Raw genomic sequence first — 19,318 nt, 5'->3', positions numbered from 1 at the left:
TTGTTTGTTACTGTTCTGCTTTCAAGTTCTGTGAAAGATTAGCTAATATAATAACAATAGCCCTAGCATTAACAAAATATTTTAAGTTCCATTACTACTAAAAAAAAGGTTTATTTTAAATAGTAGGATGTAATAGGTATTTGAAATCAAAATTTTGTGTGCTCTTTTCTTAATGGATAAAACTTGTACTGCATTTTTTTAATAAAACTGATAATTTTCTTGGAATTCAAAATCCAAAAAATAATTAATATATTTTATTTTATTCTCAAACTAAAAAATAACATAGGTAAACTATTTTAACACAAAAAAAGATCAAATTCACTTATTAACAGAAAAACAATCACTTAGTATAAAACAAAGGTTTTAGAAGCATATGCATATATATATATATATATATTTTTTTTTGTCAAAGTTATATTAAATAAATTTATTTGCAAAACTGAACCTTACAAAAAAACACAATTTGAACTCCTCTAAAGCGCATATACATTGTGCTAAATTAACTTGCACAATTTTTTTCTTCATAAAACAAGATTTATAGTTTACTTAAGAAAATTTTAATACTAAACACAATAATCAGCCACATATAATTAGATTACAGATTAGATTATAATTAGATATTGATGTAAATCATACTTTAAAACCTAAAAACATATTTATTTCACAAGGTTTTTTTAAAGACGGAAAAGTAAATTCATTAATTTTCAGAAAAAAAATCTATTACAAAAATAGCTTTCCTAGGTAAATGAAGATGTTTTATGCAGTTTAGCACTTATAAAAAACTATGGCATATTTCTCTGTAAGAAAAAAATCAGCGGTTTACAAGATTGGCAAATGTCAATCTTCCAATACTTGAATACTGGAAGACTACCTAGTCTTGGATAGTCTTATAATTGGAAGATGTCAATCTTCCAAGCTTGGTTTACCAGAACAAATTAACATACTGTGACTAGCAGCAGCTTCTAGTTTCTCTTTCTCCTTTTCTTCAAAATCATCACAATACATGTCTAGCTCAGTCAATTTTTTGTTTACAGCTAAAGAAACCTGTTTATTGCCTTGTTTGCAAGTTGCCTCAAGTTCTTTTAATCTTTCATTCAGTCTTTCATATGTTTCTTGATAAATATCTGCATTGCCTGTTTTAGTTAGCACACAGTTAGCCAGAGCAGTCAGATCTGTAATTTTCTGGCAGTTATCAGCATTAGTATTTATAAATTTACCAAGCTTTTTAAGTTTCCAGCGTTCAGATGTTTTTAATATGTTCTTCCCACCAAGCCTACAAAGAGCTTTGGCTACAGTTTCTTTGGGCTTTAAATATGTTAATATCTTTTTGTAACTTTCAACAGAGCTAAATCTATCTTCTGAATCAGAATCAGCAGTATCATGAATCAAACTTTTCATTTTATATGAATGTACATTGTTCCAATTCACATGCTCCAGCCAGTTATCATCAAAATCATTTTGCTGTTTTTTCCAGTGGTATGTGCCATCACTATCAAAATAACCTTCCTTAAGTTCTTCCTTCATATTAAATGGAGTTAAAGGAATAGACATTGTATCTTCAACATTATCACATACTTCAGAGTTTGTAGAGCTACTCTCATCGGAATTATCAACAGGTAATGAACGTTTATATTTAATATTATGTGGTTCATCACAGAAATTATATCTTGCACTCAATTCTTCAAGCGATATGGGCCTTGTGTTCATACTCAAACTTCACCAAACAATGTTTAGAAATTGATTCAACTTTCTTTTTTTTTTGCTAAGAACTAAAAAGATTTATTTCTATTTAACATGCAACCCTGTTATATTATATAGACTAAAAATTATACAATGAAAAGCATGCCTAACACTATTCACATTACCTTTAAAATAACTTAAAAGCAAAACCTTCTTTGTTCCCCACGTTTCACGCAGCTGATTTTATAATAAAACTTCGTAACGTAATATATGAATTTCCATATGTTTTAAAGCTGAGCAGTCTTTAAATATCTTTTCATTGGCAATCACATGTAAAAAAAAACAATCATTATATGTCTATAGAAATAACAATTGACAACCGCATTCCGGTATAACTTTTTAATAGTATAATTACAAGCATAGCAATACTTAACATTTTTCTCCGTAAATGAAAAACTGGAATGTACTGCGTAAATAGCTAATCACAATATTTACAAATTCATTATAAAAATTCATTCATCAGTATAAAAATAATATAACCCTACTTCTAGTTTTAGAGCACGTGACGCACAGGTGGGCCAACGTAAATTGTAATTATTGGATATTTTAGTAACTAAATTTTAGGGCATACTTTATATTAAAATTACGATAAATTAATGAAGAAATCATATCTAACGTTTTTAATTTAAAACAGTTTAGATTATGGAATATAAAACGTAATATTAGTCCATTCCAATTTAATAATAAAATCTATGATTTTAGTACTATAGGTGGCAGCATAGTGCCGAATTGAGGTATCTTCAGATAATAACCTGCATGTTTAGAAGTGTATGCTCATGGACGATTTTTGTGGGCTGTTTTTTTTTTCAGTATATGAATTCTACACTAAATATTGCGTGGTTTACTCTGTTTCGGAGTGATTTTTCGCGTTCATTATGGACTTAACGTACGCCGTGTATAGGAAACATAATTCTAAAACTGTGCCTGATTTTGATAGGTTAGTATTGTGTACTATAATAAAATTATTAAAATTTATGGGTTTCATCCCGCACAATAATTGTGTTAGCGTGTTAGATTCATAATGATTAACTAGTTGATAAATTGCGCTTTCCATTTTTAGTCAAGTTCCGTTGTATTTTTGCCCACTATTTTTTAGTGTAAGAACTTTATTACAGTTTGTAAAAAAAAATTTTGTTGTAGAAGGTAGTTTATATTTATTAACCATTAATAAATAAATATTTTACTACTGTAAAATGGCTTCAGTTTGGCAGCTCAATGTGTTTGGTCAGTTTAAGACTTAAGTCAATCAAGTGTTGTAGGCCAGTGATCAGTTATCATTTTGCATAGTGAGCAGCATTGGTTGTCCAACACTGGACAACATTTCTGCTTTCCACTATCCGGTGGAAAGCAGAAATGTTGTCCAGAAATAGTAGCTATATTTTGCTCTATGCTTATATGGCTTTTTCTTCTCTACTACTATAATAAATTAAAACATTGTGTGTGTGTATATATAATAATAATAAAATACTTTGGCAAATTATTATTTATAATTATCCATTACAAAATTTTACAATTTTTACTAACTTGAGTATAATCATATAATTTCCACTTTTAATTTACTGTACAATACCTTTCTCTTTGTAAAACATAGAATATACTCATCTTTATTTAAATATTCCTTAAATCACAACTTTTTCACAGCTCTTGCATTTTCTTGATTGTGAATTACCAGAATACATCACTGGAATACTGGTGTATAGCAATATGGTATCACTAGATTACTGTATGTCACTAGTATAGTTATCCAGTTAAATCAGCAAAACTTTTTCTAATTCAGCACTGTAAATATGTTCATGCTGGTTCAATAGACCTTGTAAATTCTTATATTTACTTATTTTATGATATAAGAAAATGCATTATATATATGCATAGGAAAGCTCCTCTCCTTTCTGTCTAAAATTATGACTATTCAGATGGTGTTTTTTGGGTTACATATTTTTATTAAAGTAACTTGCACTTGAGGAAAGAGTTGGTTGGATGCCACATCTGAGGATCTTGAAGGAAGAAGAAGGATTTTGCTCTTGATGCATTAGTCTGATTAGAATCGCAAGGCAGCAAAATAGTTTGTGGGTAATATTTTGAAGGAACTGAGCAGTGATGTCAATGAAAAAACAGAATAAGAACTTTAATTGAAGTAAAGCTTGTCAGCAGTACCAGTTGAAGACTGAATTCTTAAAATGTTAAAATGTAATATCTTTGCTTCCTGTTTAATGTATAATGCTGTCGATAAAAATTATTTTTTCCGTGATTTTGTGATAATTATAATTTTATACATTTCTGTTTTTAATACAATATCATGAAAAAATATTTGTTTAATCATAGCAGTTTTGTATGTATAGTTTTCTTAGTGAATCTTTATTTCATTAATATAATACACACATAATATGCAAATTAGTAATTTAATGGTGAATTTTAGTTTGGTTTAAAACCTTTTGGGATGTGCAAAATACCCCTTATTGCTTTAATTATTGGTTTGTTGAGATTTTTCTGATTGACTAAATTTTAATGTTGCTAAATATTTAATAACATAAAATGTATAATTTTTTTACTATGCATGTGTGCACTACATATGCATATATGCAAATGTATGTATTAATGTATTTATAATATATTAAAGGTACTATGTACACAGACTTAATAAGACTATTATTGATTGACTTTTTTGACTGTATTTCATTTGAGAAGTTTTGTCTATCAAATTCATCACCTTTGATCACTTGTCTTCTTTCTGATTGCACGCGCACACACATATTTAACGTGTACATTGGATCAAATGTTATTAAAGTTTAAAGCAATACTGTAGATTATTAAAATATTAAACGAATAAACATTAAACTAAATATAATGTAAATTATGTAAACTTTAAATGAACTTTAATCAATTTTTGTTATAATGTTTTTAATGTGTATAAAATAATTTAGAATGCAAAATTACAGTGTAATCAAAGAACAGATAAACATAATATTACATTTCAAATTAATAAATAGACTGTAACTTAAACTTAAAACATTTGTGTACTTTCCTTTTAAGTAACTGGCACCAGGTAGTACAAGGAATTAATTGAGCAATTAAATATAAGGCAAGAATTATATATGAAAGTTCTTCCTCCTTGCTGGATTTGTTTAAAGGATCTGTGTTTAAGAACTGAATAAAGTGTTGTGAATGATAAGTAATATGTTACTGTGATTAAAGGTTATACTAGTGGATCGTAACTCAACGCATCTCTAAAATGACATCCTAACACGTAAATATTAAACTAATTACTTCGTAATATATTTGATTACCAAAATTTCTGTAGGTAATTATTATTTATTATTCCTGTAAATATGACTAATAATTTAGAAGATAACAGGATCCATATTAGTTCAACCTGATCATCTCAACCGCCCTTTTAGATTTTGAAGAAAATTGGTTCATTTTTTCTCCTTACAGAGGTAAATTTCCACACCAAATTTTAACCCTTTATCTCTCCATTTTCATTTTATAGGTTTTAAAATTTTTTAAATTTTGGCGTTCAATCTTAGATTGCAAAATGAGATTTTCTAATCTCTTGAAAATAATTTCTAACTTTTTTATTTATCATCCAATTTCTGTTAAACTTTATATTTATATACTTTAAAGTATAGGATTCTAGAAAAATATACAATACATTTAATTAAAACTACTGAGGCTGCAAAAAAAAGTTTAGTTCCTTCTTTATAGATTTTTTTTTTTTTTTTTTTTTTTGAGTGAAAAACAGTTTTAACATTAAATTGAATATCACAGAAAGGGAAAGTGATAATCACAAAAAGGTTTTTTTCAAAATAATTTTTAATACATTGGCTGTTATATGAAGAAATAAAAGTGATGGGGTTTCTATTCTTTTTTTTTGTTTTTTAGTGTTAAAAGCAAGTTTTTCTAAAAATTTTTATTGAGTGATTTTACTGAGCCATAGGAATTTGAAAGGGTCTTGATTATATATATATTTTTTAATAAAACTAAAACATAAAATAATTATAAAAGAAACAGGCTCTGTACTGAAACAAATATAAGTTAGAACAGTATCAACAACTCCACAAGTAGGCCTAATCAATCAATATTCAAAAAATTCCATATTGCATTTTCTTGTAACTTTTGAATTGTGATGTGTAGGCCTAGGTTAATATTATTGAAGAATAAATAATTAAATATTGCCATCATTAGGGATTATTCTATGTTGACCTAAATAGGTTTGTAAAAGTACTTTTTTTTTTAATGTTGACACAGAAGATCAAATATTTTTTAATATTATGTCCTTTTAGTAAAGACATGATAACAAAGCCTGGAAGGCTATCAAAAGTGCATTTTAGTATTTGTTATTTACAGTAAAGTACAGTACAGTTAAAGAAATTTAATGGAATGTTTTTTTTTATTTAATGGAATGTTTTTTTTTAATGAATTGAATTCATACACTTTGAGAATTGTTAAGTTCTTCCAGTTGATATATGAGAAGCTTAACAATTGCAAGCACATGAGGATTTGGCACTGGACAAATGTCCTTTCGTTTAGGCCAATAAAATGATGGTGATAATTCTACAGGATGCAAAAATTGAACAATCACATCACCTTCCTCTACATTTAATTCAGTGATGATTCCAAAGTACCACAGTTTGTCATATTTACAAGCTATGTAGGATGATTGATTCAAATTTTCTTTTCTCACAAATGATGTCAATTTATTCCTTAAATTATATGTAAGTGGGTTTCTCATCACTACTGATCCTCCATGCTTTCAAGTTTTTCTAAACAATCAGTGGCTTAAAGTTATGGAAACTTATGGTTCCTGGAAGTGCTTGTACATTTTTAAAGTGTTTTGCAAGGTCAGAACATATCTGATTTACAGTATGTTCAGAAATAAAATTAAACTTAACTTTGGTGATGTTGACTTTACAAAACTTAAACAAATATGATGAACATATTTGATTTGATTTGAAGGGGTCTTTGTAGACTTTCCTTTTGTTCTAGCCTTTTAATAGTGCCAGAGCCAGATGTCTAGTGGTATCTTTGGGCTTTGTCCTGGATAATAATTGAGTAATTTTCCCAATTAAGATGAAAGGCCATCAATAAATTTATCAATTTTTGCAGAACATCTAATCATCCATGTTCTGTCAGGTGAAATCCATTGATTAAATTCAATAGTGTTGTCTTCATCACAATCTTAAAATTTTGTTAGCAAAATGTCTGCTAGATTTTCTATGTTTGGGCAATTGTTATAATGCCTTATCATACACGCACAGTTTGGGTTTTCCCATACCAGCATTTGTGTAAGATCTTTATAGCTCTTTTCAAATAGTGCAGCATAAATTAGTAGAATTATGTTCTGATGAATGGTGCATACACATACTGAATGGTGCATACACATACTGAATGGGTACCATTGACACCTGCTAAAACACACCTTTTGGGGTTGAAATAACAGAATTTAGAAAAATAGACTTTGATTTCCGGATATTCAGTTTTAAAATTTGAATAAATTTTGTATAGATTGCCTAAAATCATTGGTCTTTCCCTTTGTTGTCAACATCTTTCATACTTGATAAAACTGTGGACTGTTCATCACTTTGGAAAAAATTCCAAACAATGATTTAGTGATGAAAAAATTCATTACTAAATCAATCACTTCAGATTTGAGTTTCTTCCCTCTTTAGAGTTTGGTTCTGCTAGAAAACGTTTTTCTTTGAAAAGTTTTTGCTTGCCGCATGGAGTAATGAGAAACCAGAAAAGTTTTTTTTTTCTTCTAATCAGAGTAGGCATTTCTGCCATTTCATTTCTCACAGCCCAATATACAGCCACCATATTAACATGGCTCTTGTCAGATACCATAGATAAAGTTGCTGGACATACAATATATAATCGGTTGTCATTTTTTCTTCTTTACATAAGACGTACTGTGAAGTCTCAACTAGTCCTATTCTATTTAAATGGTATCACAAATAATCATGTCCAGTGACTAGCCTAAAATATGCCACTGCTACTGCTCTAGGTAAAGTTGTGGAGGTCGTTTTTTAGGGTAAGTTTTGACACCTAGTGTATGTCACCACAATCTCTAAAATTTGCTGCTCTTCCTCTTTCCATGATAGCACTGCAGACTATTTGTTTTGCACTGCCCAAGAAGTAGGCAGGATGGTCTGTGGTTGGCATGTACCCACTTGCACAAGGTGATCCACATGTCCATTTCCATAGATACTGCAGTGGGTCGGAATCCATTGCATCACTAGCACATGTACGGTTTTACTGAGGGTGACCATATTTTTTTGACCTGCGAAAATTCCATAAGTAGACGGGGGTTGACTAGAGGCAATTGCAAGCAGTGCTGCCTTCGAATCCGACAGCAGCATTATCTTTTTTTTTGGCAGCATCCATCATCTTTTCCAAGGCCAGTGTAATAGCAGCAACCTCTCCGTCAAAATTTGTGTCATTTTTCTCCTACAGCTGCTGAAAGTTGAAACAGGCTGATGTACACGCCTGTGCCTAAATCAGTATTTGCACCAGTAGCTGATCTACCTGTGTATATCTGAATCCCATTCTGGCTCAGAATAGTGTTCAGCTATAGTGGCAAATGCCACCGCCTTTTCTTCTTCCAGAGGAGTCAAGGATTTGTTGATGGGCATTATTAAATCTAAAGCAATCATAAAAGGACACATCCAAAAGCCATGTTTAAAAAGGTCTGGCAGAGGCTCTGTTAATTCAGAGTTCAGGCCTTGGTTTGAGGTGATAAAAAATGTACATGGTTAAATGTTACTTGTGTTTTTAGCCTGTGGGTTGAATCTCTATTGCTTGCCCAGTAGTCACTGCCATTTCAAAGAATGCGCTTATAAAGGTGGATGACATTCCTTTCTCATCTGCCTTTTAGGCAATAAGTTCTGCCTGTAATTGCATGGCTAATATAGGGATTGATTTTGCTGTACTGGTAATGATTCTTCGTGCCTTATTTTGAACCAAATCAAGTGCTTCAAGGTTGAGTCAGTAGTTGTCACCATAATTCCGGTTCCATACTCCAGATATATGGTGCAAAAGCAGTTCTTAAAACCTCTGTGGTAGGTCCCCATTTTATGGCTTATTCATTTCATCAGTTTCAGCCTAGATTCACTTTAACTGCAGCATGTTCACTTTTTTTAGCCCAGGTCAGTTTATTATCCAGCATTAGTCCCAGATATTTCCTTTGTTAGTCCTATGTATGGGCTGATTGTTAAACTTCACTTCAAGGTCATGTTGCTTTGTAGATAGCATAAATAATTGAAAGACTGTCTTCTGTGAATTGATGATCATTTTGTTTTCCTCCGACCAGCTCTTAGTGCTCTAAAGTATTGTTAGCCAACTTTTCAAGATCTGCGATCTTGCAGCTGGTCCTCCAGATTATCAAGTTGTCAACATAAAGTAAGGTTTCTGTACCAGGCGATTTTTCCATCAGAGTATCGATAACATCATTAACCATAACATTAAAGAACATTGTACTGAGTACTGAGCCTTGGGGGAGTCCCTGTTTAATCTGTTTGAATCCTGAGGTGCTTGTCCTATATTTCACATTAATTTGACAGGATAGGAATGATTTAATCCATTCCATTAATTTGCCATCGATTTCCAGAGAAAATAATTTGTGCAATAGTTTATCCCTCCATATTTTATCAAACGCTGATTTAAAATCAATGAAGACAGCTAGTGTACGTTGCTTTTTATGGAATCATTCTTTAATCACTTGGGAAGGGCATGCTACCTGCTCGATGGTATCTCTATGCTTCTTCATAAATCCTGCTTGGTGCTGCGATATGCCATTCTTGATATTATTTAAGGCAGATTGTAGTCTTCTGACAACCCTTTTTTCTGTGTAGTTAACTATCAGTAGCTCAGCTTTGTTAATGATAACAAAGATCAGTTCCTTGTTACTTGTTAAACTATATTAACTGATTTATGTCTATGATCTTATAACAAGGTGTGAAAATTTAAATGTATTAAAAATATTAAAAACAGACATAATTTATTAAACTCGTGTACAAGTTTTCATTACATAAATGGTTTTTCTAATGATTCAAATAAAATTCCATTAAATGATAATTGTAACATTTTATTAAACATAGATGAAAATGTATGCGCATTTGGAATCTTATGTAAAACCATTAAGACAAATGAATATTCAAATTTATTATTCACAGATGCATCGCTGAAAGGTTATGTGAGTTGTATTTATGTCAGAATCATCTATTCTAATGGAAAGATTTCATCCAACTTTGATGTGTTCAAAGTCTAGGGTTTCACAAAGACAACAGGATTTCACTACCAAGACTTGAATTATATGCTTGTTTAGTCAAGTATTAATATTAAATACTCAAATAGATGAAATTCATTAAAATTAATTTATTATTTATATTTTGAATTAATTCATTTATTAAACTCATTTTCCGATTCTATGAATGCACTTCATTGGACTCATGGTGGAAAGTATTTCTAATCTAGTTTGGAAATGCAACAGTTTAATAATTTTAATGCCAAATGGCATCACATTAATTCATCTGACAATCCTGCTGATATTTTGTCTTGAGGTTGTTTCCCTAAAAGGCTTTAAAAATTTAATTTATGGTGGCATGTGCCTCTTTGGTTATTACAAGATTTAAATTCATTGGGCACATAATTCATTTCTCATGTACTATTTTATTAAAGTTATTACTTTCTTCTTTTTGTTCTCAGCCCAGGTGGTAGGGCTTCTGCCATTATTAATATATAAGTATCACTACGAACTATGATTTAGGGACTTTAATAGTAAAGTCCCTGACAAAGGCAGGATGTTTAAAACTGGGAAGCACTGTGTCTGGCCATTGGATGTTAAGAAGCTTAAAAATATTATTAACTACAGTTATTTCAGGCATTTTTACTGCCAAAATAAATATCACAAGTTTTGTGGCCTGTGGTATACCTCTTGCACAGTTTTCTGAATTTACAATTTGAGTTTCTTGTATGCAATGTGTTTTTTTCTGTTTTAAATAAAATAAAAATTTATTTTAAAAAAATATTCTGTAATGGGCTAGTTGACTGTTTTTGAGAAACCGCTTTATATTAAGCCTCACGGTCTACTTACACGATGTGTTTTGCATTTTCATAAACCAATTCAAATTTTCCTGTTAAAACGTTCCAAACTGCCATGGACTCTCGCAAGATGTCGTTTCGTACAAAACAGATGTTTAGTGGAGTGTCAGGTATTTCAAAAATTACAGTCAAAAATGAATTCAAAGTTTTACAGGTACTGTGTAGTGCCTCAGTGTGAAAGTACTACCAATAAAACTTTATTTGAAGTTTTGTATACTTCTTTAACAAATATATACTATATCGCTCAAACTTTATGTTCCGGGCATATTTTACATTTGACTGTACGTATTTTGGGCTTTAGCTGCACGTAGCTTACAGAATCATCTCCATATGATGCTCTTGAGGACCTAAAATCAAATAGCCATTATTATAATTATTTAATTATAAGATATTTTGCTTCTGATGACTAACCTCAAAAACAATACAGTCAAAATCCGTTATATGCTCGATTAATAGTTGTCTGATTAATAGCCTGTCGACCAATAATTAGTTAGTTCTTAAATGGTGCCACTGAAATGCTATATTGTAATAAGAAAATAAATAAAATTGTAAATATAACCTAACCAAACTTTCCATTGCAAAGACTTGTTTTAGTCGTCTTACTATTACAGAAAATCGTATAACACTCAAAAAAATGTGTTTTAGAGCATAAAATCAACAAACCGGAGAGATTGCTGTAAACAACAATCTGACGTTTTGCAAGACATGACTGTCATGCGCTCTGATTGTTGATTTATGTCACGTGACCAAGGGGTTTATTTTTTCTTATTTCTTGATAATATTAAATAATTGTAAATAAATTTACAAATTAGGTTCATTTTATAAATTTTTAGAATAATACCAATTGTAGAAAACTTAATTCTGTCAGGTTTTCCCTTACTGTCATCTGGCCTATTTAAATGAAAAAAAAATTAAATTTGAAAAAAACAACAAAAGTAATTTAATTAAAATATAATTTTATAATTTGGGATAAAATTTAAATTAACTTTGAAAAAATTAATTCATGTGAAAATAAAAATAAAATTCTAGCTGGTATTACCAAATGTTGTATTCATTTTTGTATTCGTGCTTTGTATATTTCTCACACAGAGGGTGAGAATTTACTCCCGATTGAAAATGGTTTATAATGTTTTTAATACTTAATTAATTTTTATGAAACAAAAACCTTTTGTTCCTTACAATGGTAGAACTGTTGTGCATTGCTAATATTCCACATAAGCACCACCATTATCCACCAGTTTCCGTAGACAGATGGTGGATGTTTGTGACAGACTACTGCAGATAATCCAACAGTATGTTTCCGAGGATTTGGCGAATTTGCTTCTCCAATTCATTACCCTCCCAATCCTCTGTTACCCAGTAATAGCAATTGTGTTAGTAACAAACCCCGAACATGAAACACGGCTTCATCTGATATAGGATATTACTGAATGTATCAGACCAGTCTTCATACCAAACAAGCATCATCTCCTCATATTCGAACCAATAATCACAGTCTTCTGGCGATAATTCTTGGCATTAAAGTGGTTTCCATGGATGAAAATTCAACTGTTTCTTCAGAACAGTTCGGATTGTGTGTTAGGTTAAACCACTTTTGCGAGATGCCTGTCTGTGGTTTCTATGGACTTCAAGTGAACATTTCTTGAACCACTTGCACATTTTTTTTTGTACTGGATGTTGAGGGGTGGCCTGATCTCCAAACATCTGTTACAGAACCTGTGTCCATTAGCTTCGAGTGGCAATTCTTATGGTCTTTTCATCTACCGAGGTACGAGGTCCTTTCACACTTGCCACCATATCTGTACTTGCACCACAGACTGCCATACTTCATACTGGGATGCCAGCTGAGCCTGCTTGTGCAAGGTTAAACATTACACCATGGTCTACCACTGATACCTGCAATGCAATAAATGAGATATCATGTAATAAATTTTACCACTGTTAGGAACAAACTGCTTTTTTTCATGAAAATTGGTTAAGTATTAAAAAAGTTATAAACAGTTTTCAATAGGGAGTTAATTCCTGCTCACCCGGTATATATATTAAAATTGACAAAACACTTACAAACTATTTTTTCATTAGTTCATGAATTTTAGAACAGTTGGACTCTAGAACGGACTTTAGAACAGTTGAAGATGCTATAAAAAACCATTGTCTGAAATTAATCGCCAGCTAAATGTTGGTGTTTGTGATAAAGACTACGATTGTAATATTAAACTGCTTACTACCTAATTTAGAATAGTGAGGGAGTACAGCTAATATCAACAATAATAATGATGTTAGTTAATTGTAATAGCTGATCAATTACGATATATATTTGTATTGTCAGAATAGGGCAAATCCATTTCAAATGACCTAAAGGTAGCTGCTAAAATTTATTTTTTTTTCAAATGTCCGTAGCACAATTAGTAATTTGAAATCAGGGGTTATTTTAGTTTTTTGATGTAGTGGATTTTTGAGCAGCCATTTTGTATAGGCCGTTTTGATTAAATTTAACTTTAATTCTTGTTTGCATGTTTTCCTTGTTTCCTTGCTTTAATGATGTCAAGTTAACACAAAAATTACATTAAACTTACCATATTTTACATACAAAGCATATATTTTGGGTATTGAAGGAAATAGATTTAAAAAAAATCAAATTTATAAGTTAACCCACCCAGAATTTCAACTTTGGAACTAAATATTTGCCTTCAAGTTTTTTTTTTGGATTGAGGCTTTGTATGAGATTACTTTCTGAAAACGACTGAGATTGAGTCATACCCTTTCTTGTTTTGTTTAGAAGCCTCTAAATATTAATTTGTGTAAAATTTGCTTACTCAAACTGAAATAGTCAAAATGGGTACCTCACATTAGTGGCACAACAAAGAGAGCTTTGCCTCAGTATGTACTTATACAAAATTGCTACTCAAAAAAATATTGAACGTCCTAAAAATAAAAAAAATATCCCATTTTTCAATTCTCTGAATGTGGTAAGAATGTGAAAGAGATTAAAAGAAAAAAAAATTTACATGTGCTATCTTAATCTTGTATTGGATGATTTGGTGTGGGTTTACCTAATAAACTGAAGTAGATTATTCTAATTGTACAATGACAACTTGTTTTAAATTAATTATATATTTTTACTATATCTAATTATTAACCTCAAGCCTGGATGTTATTTAAATGTATTCAAGTGACACCATGTAAAAACCTCCCTGACGATACGTTTGTAAAATAGTGCTTGAATTGCAAAAGATTCCAGATCTTATAAGGACTATTTCCCAGAGATACTACTTGTAGCAACATTTGTTTTGAAGGGGTTAGGAAACTTATTTAGTTTGTACACAAATAATTTATTTGATTTGTGTTGAATATTTTTGGGGGTTTAGATGTGTTTAGCTGTTTTAATGCTCTACTTAATTTCTTGTTACTGGTTTTTTTTTTTTTTCATATAAAATTTAGTATGTTAAGTTTTGCGTTGTTCAAATGTGTTCAGTTTGTTCATAACTTTTATATGCTATGTTATAAAATTTGCATGAATTTGTTAATTTCTTTGAATGTTTTCCTATTTTTATGAGATAATTTGAACATGGATAATGCTGATGTATGTGTCCTTGTATCTGTTGATGAATTTCTGTTCAAATTGTCTAGTATGTACTGTTTTACAGCATTTTGTACTTAATTGATAATGCTTGTAAATAAATATTGTATGTGCTGTGTTTAGTCAACACAATTAACTATACACTTGGTGTGATTAATTTTAAAATAAAGATACTTATTTTCAACAAGATATTTATCATAAATAAAGTTGTATTTTATATACTGTGTACTTTATATAGATCACTATACCCTTCAACTATTAATATAATCACATTGGTAATTGCATACAGCTGTATTATGTGTAGCAAAATTGAATATTGCAGTCTACAAATATTAGTATGATGCAGGGTCACATTTCAGGAGCTACCATGCGTAGATACATTAATACTTTCATGCTTAAGCAAGCTTTGTTTTTATCAGTTGTCATCATAGCTGCTAATTATTATAGGTAATACAATAGACAGACAGATGTATATTCGCCCCACCCCAAAATACAACTAACAACATACAAGCACTACGTGTATTACTATCAGTTTTTAAGTCACCTCTTTGAATAATTGCCACTTGCTTATGCTACAACAATGTGAAATTTAATAATATATTTATATAATATATTAAAAAAAAAAAAACAATATATTGTGTGAACTAACGCAACATAAATCAAAATATAATATTTGATGACATAAAAATTGGGTTTCTGCCCAATTTAAGATATGCATCATTAACAATAGTATCATTTATATCACAGAGGAAGAAACTGGTTATAGCCCTAAAAAGATTTTTGCAAGCATATTTATTGATATTGAAAAATTTGGGTATAAATATTTTATTGTTTTACAATACAAAGTTTGACAAAATTATTCATCTCATCCTTTTAAGCTTATTTATAAATTAATTTTGCTATGATTCATTAATTAAGTGGCTGGTCGTTTGATGTACAGAACAATAAATAAAATAGGATGACACTTAACTTTTTTTATCATATATACAAAGACATTTTCGTGAATTTCTCACATCCTCAATTGTAATCCATTTTTTTCTTTTAAATTGTTCACGTCAAATTACATATTTACACACAAACTTTATCAAGAATAAACTTTTTTTTTTGTTTTTTATAAAATACAATAAAAACTTTATAAAAAATTTTTCTTTTAAATATAAATTATAAAAATCAATAATTTAAAATTAAAAAAACATTTAACTTTTTATTTATTTAACGTCTAAGTGTAATTTATTTACAATTTTAAGCGTTGTCCTACTTTATTTACAGTTCTGTACTTAGATTGATCAAGTTCTTTAAATTTATATACTCGTACTATTACAGAGGAGTATGATTCTTAAAAGAATACTCTTGTAGCCACTGCGCTAAGGATGCTCGATGCAGTCCATAATTCATTCATCTGTCTTGTCACAGGCATGTTTTGCTTAAGCCCCACGATAAGTCCTTTGGTAGACAGTGGTGAGTCATGTTTTTAGAATAGGCAGAAGTAGATTATATGCTCTTATGTGGCTTGGATTAAAGCGCAGCCTACTCATCCAACCTTTGGTGCGATATTCTCCAACCAGCATGTTAATCGATACCAGGAACAGCCGCGAGATATACTGCTCCTCTAGGATCAGAGCTCAGCACTTTTTTTCAGCTCTAGGTGTAAACCTAGCCTCCACTTCTTACTGTTGCTTCATGTTATTACCCACCTTGGCGGCCATCTCTTGATCAGTTACTGCTTTGATCTATGTCAGTGTAATAAAAAGAACACAAATCTGGTTTTTTGCAAAACATATTTTATGATATTATAAATAGTTTGATTTAGGGGATGCTGTGGTTTATACAGATGGTTCTAAAAACTATAATTCTGTTGGGTGTGCTTTTGTGGTTGGCAATAGACAATATATGTTTGACCTCCCCAGTGTCACCAGCAATTTTGTTGCAGAGCTGTTTACTATTAATAAGGCCTAAAATATAATTAGCCCAACATTTCGACATGTGCTTGGATTCCGTCAGGGCCTTACAGGTGATTAGTAACATATACTCCAGACACCCTGTTTGGTAGATTCAGTCTGTTATTTCGCAAATGACCAGATGAGCTTCAACAGTGAGCTCCAACTGGATTACCATCCATATAGAAATTTCAGGCAATGCGTGTGCAGATAGTGCAGCAAAGATACTTATTTTCAGCCTACTTTTACCAATTGTGTTGCTTCCAACGATTTTCCTGAAGAGGGTTGTTCATGATGACTGGAAAAATGAGTGGGATGCTACTATGAACAATAAACTTCATCCAGTTAAGAATACTATATCACTGTGGATCTCCTCATGAAAAAATAACCATTGAGAGGAGGTTATTATCTGCTGTTTACAAATAGTGCACACTAGGCTTACTCATTGATATCTCTACCCTTTTGTGCTCCCCCTTAACATTTATGTGACTAGTTTGTGTGACATTGCGTTGCAATGCCACATAAACTAGTAGTTGACATGCAAAATATGTTGGGGAACAATGCAGTGATGTTATTGACTGTCTTGCGATTTATAAAGGCTGTGCATCTTGATTTAAGAATTTAATTACTCATACGGCCCTTGTCGACTGTATACCATTTGGCATATGCCAGATGTAATATTTATTCTTTTAAGTTACTGTTTTATTGTTGTATATACTGTGGTTTTTATTTTGCTTTTAACATATGTTACAGGCTTTTTTGTTTTAAGATATTTTTACATTGGTACGTTGTAGTTTTTATTCGTCAGTTTTTACGTCTATTTATCTATGACAAATATATTGTGCCAGGGTGAGATAACATGAAAGGATTTTTCGTCCAGAAAAACCCAAACAAAAAAAATGTAGAGTAGCTGTTCTCTGGTATGATTTCTGACAAGTTCTGATAATTTTTCACTTATTATTTCATCCATCTTACCTTTTCTGTTAAAGTACATGTTATATCCTGGGATGTAATAATGAAGTAATGATTAAAGCGCTTTATAATAATAACAATTTTCCATTATTTACTTAGTAGTCACACAGTATACTTTCAGTGTAATGATTTCCTTACTAAACTTCAAATTTTCAATTAGTTATTTCTGAACTTAGCTATGCTAGATATATGCCAATTTTATCATACACTTAAATCTGTTAATCTGTTGGTAGTATATTAAATAATATGTATGGTTTTATTTGCTTTTGAGAAAAAAGAAGATAATAGTAGCTATTTTACCCTGTAATCCTGGCCATAGTATGTATAATATGTATCAATACTATCTATGTTCTATAAAATAAAAAAAACAGTTTGTAGCATTGACAAGGACCAGGTTAGGTTAGATTTCTAGATAACTTATGTTGGTACTTTGATATTTATGTTATAGATTATTTTATTTTTGTTTATAAACACATTTTTTAATGGGGAAATTGAAATGGGTGAATTGATATATGAAAAAAAAATCACGACTTTCTAGTCCTTTATTTGAAAATATTTTAAAATATATCATCTTTATACATATATATATATATATATATATATATATATATATATAATTGTTTCAATAAGCTTTAACAAAAATATGCATATATGTATTTAAAATGAATTCTAATTTTATTCTTCTACATTTTTCAGTCTTCATGAAGGTGAGACATTATGTGTTGTTTCTAGTCAAAATATTATTGCATTTACCACACGAACAGAATTAGATGATGCAACTGCTAAGACATGGGGCTCACATGTTTACGTAGCAGATTTAAATACTCCTTGGCATAGCCATAAGTAAGTTTGATGTGTTTTTTATACATAGTATAATTTTATGTATAAGTATTTAGACACATTAGCTTGGAGTAGTGTTATATTTTATTATTAGTATTATTTTTTTTTAGTCATTTAGTTGACTAAAGATTAGTCAATTAAACTTATTATATACCAAATTCTTGCAGTTCAGTTTTCCCCCTGTAACTGTGAGGATTTTTTCAATGATTCTTGTTTATTATCTGAAGCAATTAGGAAATATAGGCAATTTATTTAAAGGTACAACAAGCCACACAATCAATAAAAATTGATTGGGATAAAGGGAAAACATTGAAATTTATAAAAATAATTTTAAAAAAAATTGGTCAGCGCTGTTATCTTGCTTTAGTAAATGATTTGTTTTTTGTTCTGGTATTGGGAAGTGAAAACAAAACAGTGGTTATTGATGAAAGGAGAGTATGCAGAGAAATAAAAAAAAAACTATACCGTAGTAGCCTTAATACTTATGTTGCCAGGAATGTTTTATGCAAAATTGCTTGTTTCAAGAAAATAAGTTAGAATTATTTAACACTCGAAATATAAACTTAATTTCTTTTAAATTAAAAATTTCTTTTTTTTAAATTTTAGTGTAATAAATTACAGTAAGTAATTAAACAATTAATCATTTAGCAAATCGTCTAGCAAATTGCTTTGTAGCAAGAAAATAGAATGTAATTGTTTTTTTAAAAATAGTTTTTCCACGTACTTAATGTTTATTATCTTTTACCTCCTATTTATTCCCTCCTTCATTCACAGAGCTCTCTTTGCTTTGTAAGAATGTAGTTATGGAAATTTAAATTAAATACAACATAGGTAAAACAATTCAGTATCTGGAAAGAATTAAATTTATTAAACTCAAAGTGATTAACTCAGTTACTGTGATACATGCCTCTCAGTATTTTGAATTAAAAAAAAAATGGATTTTCTATCCACAAATAAATAGTGTTTCATATTGAGTCTTGCCTTCTCAAAGGATAAACAAAACTTTTCTTGCTTCCTTTTAACTGTTCTATGAAATATGCATAATAATTTTAATTCAACCTCAGTTTCTACCATTTTTCCTTATAAAAAAATTCTAAAACAGTTTTTATTTTGTTTTTATTATGTGAAAATCCCCTTGCTAGTTCTGCTGCTT

The 19,318-nt window shown here is 30.2% G+C and overlaps 3 protein-coding genes across 3 annotated transcripts in view; 1 reads left to right on the top strand and 2 right to left on the bottom strand.

Moving 5' to 3' along the window:
• LOC142319583 (activating signal cointegrator 1 complex subunit 1) overlaps nt 1-2,237 on the bottom strand; it is a 36,147-nt gene extending 33,910 nt beyond the window's left edge. Inside the window, exon 1 of the mRNA XM_075357038.1 lies at nt 1,866-2,237. The gene's annotated coding sequence lies outside the window, so the exon portion shown is untranslated. The remainder of the gene's footprint in view (nt 1-1,865) is intronic.
• LOC142320035 (CD2 antigen cytoplasmic tail-binding protein 2 homolog) lies at nt 904-1,707 on the bottom strand. Its single transcript, XM_075357715.1, has one exon. It carries the CDS (start codon nt 1,705-1,707, stop codon nt 904-906), a length of 804 nt encoding a protein of 267 aa, XP_075213830.1.
• Nucleotides 2,238-2,475: 238 nt separating the features above from the next.
• MED16 (mediator complex subunit 16) overlaps nt 2,476-19,318 on the top strand; it is a 79,494-nt gene continuing 62,651 nt past the window's right edge. The window contains exons 1-2 of the mRNA XM_075357037.1: nt 2,476-2,677; nt 18,022-18,168. Of these exons, the coding sequence (XP_075213152.1) occupies nt 2,616-2,677; nt 18,022-18,168 (209 nt within the window). The 5' untranslated portion in view covers nt 2,476-2,615. The remainder of the gene's footprint in view (nt 2,678-18,021; nt 18,169-19,318) is intronic.

The sequence above is a fragment of the Lycorma delicatula genome, chromosome 2 (genome assembly GCF_047948215.1).
Source record: "Lycorma delicatula isolate Av1 chromosome 2, ASM4794821v1, whole genome shotgun sequence".
Lineage (NCBI taxonomy): Eukaryota > Metazoa > Arthropoda > Insecta > Hemiptera > Fulgoridae > Lycorma > Lycorma delicatula.
The sequence above is the reverse complement of the archived record's forward strand: the minus strand, read 5'-3'. Positions and strand labels throughout refer to the sequence as shown.

Coding starts and splice junctions, on each gene's coding strand:
- LOC142320035 (XM_075357715.1), bottom strand. CDS start 1,707: ATGAACACAAGGCCCATATCGCTTGAAGAATTGAGTGCAAGATATAAT.